Genomic DNA, 7,508 nt, shown 5'->3' on the forward strand with positions numbered 1-7,508 from the left:
GCTTGTTCTCACCCATTAGTCTGTTTGACAAGTTCAAATCAAATTTGGTTTATTCTCTGTGTGTCAGTTTTTAATGTCTGTAATGCTGGCCAACATTAGACCTAAATCACAAAGGTGTTCAAATTAACTGATTGGTACCTTTGTTAAGAAGCAAGACTTAGCACTGGTGAGCTTTGCAGTAGTAAACACTTAGGCAGTCCAGAGTAATGGATGACCATAAAATATGAATATGAATTATTAAGCAAAAAGGGAAAATCAAAATCACTCTCTAGTGTGTAGTGATATCTCAAAGACAAGCATAAAGGAAAGAAAACATCAGCATAACCTCTTCTGGTTTGTCTTAAAATGGAAGAAGGGAAAAAAAAAAAAAAAAAAAAAAAAAAAAACATGGTTTCATGCTCGCAAATCCCACCACTGAACTTGATCTAAAACATTACAAAAGGTTTAAGTTAGAGTTCCGGGCATGATTAGCAGTTATTTGGGTATTTCTTTGTATTAAATAAATGCCATCCACATAGCCCTTACAAATTTTGCTTAAGATCAGGTTTCTGAAAAACACTTTAAGCCTCCAAGTCTCAAGAACCAAAAGACCAGGTTACATTTTTTGAATAAAAAAAGTGCATCAACAGGTCTAGTATTTTTGTCCATTTTAACAAAAGAAATGCATTTGTTTGGCGTGAAAAAACATGGTCTGTACAAAGCACTTATTGTGTTTGCCTGATAGAAATTCACCAGTGAGTGTAAAACCTTTGAGAGTAGTGCTTCCAATTTCCACATGTCTATCATCAATTGATTTCTGGTCTGTTTAACCCAGGCACACCTGCCATCCAGACAGTGGTATGAAATTCCACATCATCCTAAGAGCACTCAGTTCTTTGAATGAGAGAGATGCAATTTATTTGTACCTGACTTACTGAGCTGAATAACAATTCCCATTTCCCAACAATTCCCAGCTCCCATTCAGTGATGGCTATGAAATACATAAAAGGCAAAGCTCACAGACAGCTGAGAATGACACAATTATGAGTGAATGGTGAAAGAGTACCTCCTAATAATGATGCTTGCTAATGCTGCGTTCAACTAAACTAAGTAAACTTGGAATTTCTGACCTCTGACTAGGAAAAAGCAAAGAAAACATCCCCTCAACTCAAAGTGCTGGGAAGGTCTCAGTCCAGCAAGCGATGTCAAATCTCACAGCATTAGTAGTAAACAAAGTAGCACTTATTTACTGTTGAATGAGTTTTACTGTATGTACAGTCCAAGTATTTGCTTTAGTCCAATCAATATACAGATTGTTAAATCTATAACATGTACTATGCAGTTCAGTGTTCTGAGGAGGTAAATATCAATCACTTATGACTAGATTGTTGCTAATAAAAAAAAGTAACATGAAGGCATCCATGTTTTTTCCCACTTTATAGCTCAAATGCACTGAGGTAAAAAAATGCTGTCATTCTGAGTTCTGACTTCCCACAGCATAAATTTTGTAGTAATGCATCTCAGCCATTGCAAAGCATACTGGAAACACACTCTAACTCTTCCTGCTTTAATACAGTTACATTTCATGTGATCTAATTGATTAGCTAGTCTTATTTTCTTAATGTAGGTATTTACTTCAGATAGCTTTCTTTCTAACCATTAACAGGAAACGACTGTTTATAAAATTGCAGTCAACAACCCATTGCCAGTTATACCAATTGAGATGATCAAGTGACATTCACATTAGCGAGTCTGCTTATACTTAAATTTACATGAAGCCCAGAATTTTCACAGGATACAGACATTTTATGAACTATCTGTATTTTCATGAATACGGTATTTAAATGATCCTGTGAACAATTTTTAAATACATTTGTTCACATCCTGTTTGGTAAATGATAAGTGAGGCCCATTCCACCCTTTCTGTTGATTAAGTATGGAGTAATTTAGATGTTTGTGGTTCGCTACATATTACTGGACCACATATGGATTTTATTGCCTCTGGTAGGATCAATTTGTTTGAGTCTCGTGTCTTCTCCCTGCTCAAAATACTATAGAAACCAGAAATTTGAATGGTTTCCACTACAAATACCATTACAAACCATCAGCTAACTACTAAAATCATTACTATTATTGGTTCTTATTGGTATCCACTAGAAATAACATGCCACCAAAAGAAGGCAACAAATTACCAGTAGATACCCACAGGGACCATTACTGTTTCCATTAAAACCATTACAATTCCTGTTATAGCCATTAGAACCATTACAAATTCTATAAGGGTTTCTATTGTTTTATTTGTTTATTTTTCAGCAGGACTGACTAACTGATCAGTTTGGGGGAACAATAACATATTCTCTCCACAAGTTATACAGGTTTTGGTTGTTTAACATAAGTCTGAAAGAGGTCAATTTGTGCAGTGGGAAATTGAACAATAGAAAATTAAGATTACATTACAGCATTTGGCAGACACCCATATCCAGAGCGACTTACAATTACCTCATTTTTATATAACTGAGCGTTAAGAGCCTTTCTCAATAGCCCAACAATGGCAGCCTGGCAGTGCTGGGATTTGAACTCATAACCTTCCAATTAGAGAAGGCTAACATCTTAACGACTGAGCTACCACTTCCTATATGTTTGGTTTGCACTTCTCAAATGGACTAATGGTTGAGAACAAGCTCCAATACAGCATCAAAATCGAATAAACAACTGAAATGATGATGCAACCTGTTACTTTTTTAAAGATGTGGAGTTTTATTCATAACATATACCACCTCTTATATGAAACATGGTTTAAACTGGAATGAAAAAAAAAAAAAAAAAAAAAAAAAAAAACATCAGGATGAATTCTGAAGTCTCCAGCATCTTCACTAAGAAAATCCAAAGGCATGTCTCAGAAACTCAATGCCACGTCACCTTGCGGGAGTCCAGAGTTTTTCAGTGGCATGCCATGACTTGTATACAAGCCAAAGTGCATTTAAAGAAAAGACTAAAGGCAAATAGCCTGTAAACAAGCAGAAAGACCTCGCAGGGCATCACTAAAATAAAATACTTAGCCTTGTGCCTTGTGGTGATGTCTGTGCATTGTAAATTGCAAAGGATTTGCACCCAAGTACTAAACATGAGCAACCAAGTGCAAAATCTCAAGGAGAAAAGTATAAAAGGAATGTGATACTTATATGGACCACCAGGTAGATAGATATAAATACCTTTTTATAATAAATATTAAAAATGAAAGTAGAGATTTTACTCTTTAAGGATCACAGTTACTGTGCTGGAACACAGGAAACAAAATAATAGAAAATGTCTCACTCTTAAAACCACTTAAGGAGTGCTTTTAGGACAAATATTAAACTCCCGTCCTACATAGTTCGATGTTCCCCCTGGTTTAACACGTAGGTGTTAAGTAATTAGCAAGCCCTTCATGAGTTGTTTCAGATTTGTTATGGCAGGGATAGCACTGGATTGTGCAGTCTTGTGTCGCTCCAGGACAAGATTTTCTGCTTAGGTTAAATGAGGAAATGTAATTTGTGCACTCTTGGGGGTCTTGGAGCTGAGACCCCACTAAGCTTTTGGTCAATGTAGCAAAATGCCAATCTGAGTAAATGACTTTTTGGAGTAACTGGATTCATTGTATATTAACACTGATCATTTTTCAGTCTTATATGTACAAAATAACAGAACATATGTATAACAACGAACATTAGGTGCCACAACGTGGCATAATCACAATCCACTTGTTAATGAACACAAAATTTAATTAATCCAGTTATTTAAATATGAATCAAAACTAAGGTTTCATGTCTCAGCTCGGTTTGGCTCCAATCCTTAAATTAATTAGAGCAACTTTTTGTGTAATCGGTATACAGCAAAATGCCACAATGCTGCAGAAAAAAAAACCTTCATGTCAAATTTACAGCTACAATCATAAATGAACTTGTGTTTAATAAACTAATTAACACTGTAATTAGCAAGGTTATATAAGCCCAGCTGCACACAAAGGAACACTTTAAGTGTTAATTCAATACTGTTATTGGCAATTAAAATTGGCACTGCACAAACTTAGACAAATTAATTTAGATTCTCCAGTACTGTTCATAATACTGTCTTTTTTTTTCTTCACCTCTGTGAAAATGTAAGGCAAACATGTCTTGTTGTTAATGAAAATAATTAATTTGTATAACAGACTGAAAGAATTAGCAGATTCATGACTTATAGAACATTATGCTGAGTCCTGATTTCAGACAGTTGAGCATTATGTTGAAATACGTCAAAACATCAAGACAAACAAGGAAGTACCTGGCACATTTATAGCTTATTTTAATCATTTAAACTTTTTCTTTTTCTTACATTATAAACATTTTCAAGTAGGCTATGTACAAATATAATGAGCAAACATCATTTCAATAAAATAGCGCTGCCAGATTTACAAGGTTACGGGTTTATTTGTTCATTTTAATAACATTGTGCTGTGGAAACATAGAATTTGGGCTATTTTCATTTATTAATATTATTATTATTATTATTATTATTATTATTATTATTATTATTGTTGTTGTTGTTGTTGTTAGTTTTATTTGAGTTATTATTATTATTATTATTATTATTATTATTATTATTATTATTATTATGCGCTATAAAGAGCTGCCCTGGTTTGGTGAACCTTGAAATTTCAACAAAGCTTGGCGTTAATTTGGCAAAATCATATTTTTGTCTAATTTTGAGTTTTAAGCCGTGATGTGGAGTGAAATAAAAGATACTATTAGGCAACCCCGTTTTTAAATGAACTCGTCCATGAAGTCCAGAGGCCAAAGTTCTCAGCAAAACTCCTGATCAGACGCGCTGAGTTGCAGGCGCACACATGATTTTCTTAAACGCTTTCCGGAAGTCCCGGTTAAATATTGTATAAATGATGGGGTTAACGGAGCTGTTACAGTAACCGATCCAGAAGAAGATCTTGAAAAGGCCCTCTGGCGCGCGGCACCGTTCCCCACACACCGCCTGCAGGCTGTACGTGAAGAAAAACGGGAACCAGCAAAGCACGAACACTCCCATCACCACCGCGAGGACGAAGGTGAAGCGCCTCTCGCGCATCTGCGCCGCTCTGGTTTTCCTCGCGCTTGGCCTCGTGACTTTCAGCGGCCTGGAGACGCGCGGCACAGTACGGGATTGTTTCGAGGCCCACGGGGTGGTGCGGCAGCAGGTTCGCTCCGTCCGACTTTCCTCTTTCCTGCGCTTGGCGAAACGCGCGCTGCCGCTTTTTTTCGGCTGACCGTCCCACGCGCAGCTCTCCTCCAGATCAATGTCGTCGAGCTCCTCTTCGTCGTCGTCTTCGTCGTCGTTTCTTTTCCGTTCATGCTGCTGCCGGTTGCTCCCGGAGCTCAGGCTGCTCGGGCTCTCCGCTTCAGGTTTGGTATCGCGCGCCAGGCACGTGTCGGAAGGTGAGGCGCGCGGCCGTGGACCACCGTTTTTAGCTGCGAAGACGGCTGACGCGCGCTGCTTGGCCACGCGGTAGATCTTGCGGTAGACGGCGATCATGATGAGCGCGGGCGCAAAGAAGGACACGATCGCCGACGACAGGATGTACCACGGCTCCTCGTTAATGGTGCATACTCTTTCGTTGTGCTCGGTCATGACCAGCGGCGGGAAGGAGATGACCGCGGAGATCGCCCACACCACCGCGATTGTGGATTTAATGCGCGCTGGCGTGCGCTTCGCGTTGTAGCTCACCGCCTCGGTTACCGACCAGTAGCGGTCTAGGCTGATTGCGCACAGGTGCACGATGGAGGACGTACAGAAGAGCACGTCCAGCGCCAGGTAGAGCGCGCACCACGCGCTGCCGAAGAGCCAGTACCCCATCACCTCGTTGGCGAGTGAGAACGGGATGACAAGAGCCGCCACCAGGATGTCCGCTGAGGCCAGAGACACCAGAAAGAGGTTTTGGGGCGCGCGCAACGCATGGCTTGTCAGCACGGCTACGATGACCAGCGCGTTCCCAACGATGGTAACCAGGATGAGAAGCGACGCCACGAGGATGATGAAGCCCGCCGCGGCCTCCGTGTGCGGCCACGCTGCAACTGCAGTCGTGTTGAACTCCTCCGTGTCGTTGTGTTCCCTTAAGTCCATGTTGCGCGCATCCTCTCCGCTCGGCGCGTGAATCAGGACAGCCTAAAAGACGCGTCGGTGTCTTACATCAGCACGCCATATAAAAGGTGCAAAGAGTTCCTCCGGTTTCCATCTCGCTCCACAAGTGCGCACTTGTCTTATGACAGACGTTAAAGCGCGCGCAGCGACTTCACAGATGTTATCGGGACGTTTTTATGTCGGACATGGCGTTCAGAGTGATAATCCAGAGATGACATTCCACCGGTGCTGATCTGTGCAGTTTGTCTTCTTTTACGTCTTGCCCTCTGAGTCGCGCGTCTTTCCGAAGCGCGCGCAATTCTCCACTTCACTCTACAGTGCAGCAATGTGCCTCTGGAGGGAGGGAAACGGATGACATCACTGAGAACGACCAACCCATTTCTCAACACACACACAAACACAACGAGAGAGAGAGTAAAAGAAAGAGAGAGGATTTTTTTTTTACGTCATATCTATCAGTAAATTGCATGTCCCATTTGTCTTCACACAGCCCTGTCTGTCAACTGATAGAAAACTCCATTCATAGGGGAAATTGACACTTTTTAGCAAAATGTCTTCCAAAATTCTTCATACCTGGTTTATATTATTTTTGTTCTTTCAGATATCCTTTAAGAACGCCTTTGACTAAAGAAGAACGTATTGAAATCTCATCACACACAACACTGTTGGTGCCAAACTTACTGTAACAAACTCAAAAAGACTGGAAGTGTTGCAGACCAACCGAGAAGTGGACATTCAAGAACATCCACTGACGAAGGTACAACCGATGTGGTGCTGGCAAACACAGTCCCCTACTGTATGGACACTTTTGGGACACCATGTACTTAAACACTGATAAAAGCTTATTCCATTAAGTCTATATTCCAGCATGTCTCTGCTTTTTTTTCCTCTTTCAAAACTGATGTAAACACTTGAGTTAATGTGCAGACTTTTCCTCACATAAAGATTGTTAACACTGTTACGACAGAGGCTTACTTATTTACACTTTACTTAACGGCTAGAGAAATACAGTAGCCTATATTCCAGCTATGTATCAACAGTGTGAAGTATTCGCAATAGACATTCCTAAAAATATCTCAAACTAAGCTATAAAACTAATTTTATTTTCATGAGGGATATAGAAGCCTGATAAATTTAAAAAAAAAATATTTATAGGCACTAAAACACTAAGTACAAAATTTCAGTTATTTTATTTAGACGTGATAGGTTCATAACACTGTTGTAACTGTTCTAATAATATTTCTTTTAAACAAATGGCATTTATGTAATTTATAACCTGTTCAATTCAGGATTGGAGTCAAAATGTTTATTTTGGTATGTAATAATATTCAGGGTGTCCCCAAAGTCTAGATACATAGGAGAAATTACTTTTTTTTTTTTTT

General features: G+C 39.6%; 1 protein-coding gene across 1 annotated transcript; it reads right to left on the reverse strand.

Moving 5' to 3' along the window:
- Window positions 1-380: 380 nt before the first annotated feature.
- Window positions 381-6,634, reverse strand: adra2da (adrenergic, alpha-2D-, receptor a). The gene has a single exon (XM_017486275.3). It carries the CDS (start codon window positions 6,106-6,108, stop codon window positions 4,816-4,818), a length of 1,293 nt encoding a protein of 430 aa, XP_017341764.1. The 5' UTR covers window positions 6,109-6,634; the 3' UTR covers window positions 381-4,815.
- Window positions 6,635-7,508: the final 874 nt, after the last annotated feature.

The sequence above is a fragment of the Ictalurus punctatus genome, chromosome 14 (assembly GCF_001660625.3).
Source record: "Ictalurus punctatus breed USDA103 chromosome 14, Coco_2.0, whole genome shotgun sequence".
NCBI classification, from domain to species: domain Eukaryota; kingdom Metazoa; phylum Chordata; class Actinopteri; order Siluriformes; family Ictaluridae; genus Ictalurus; species Ictalurus punctatus.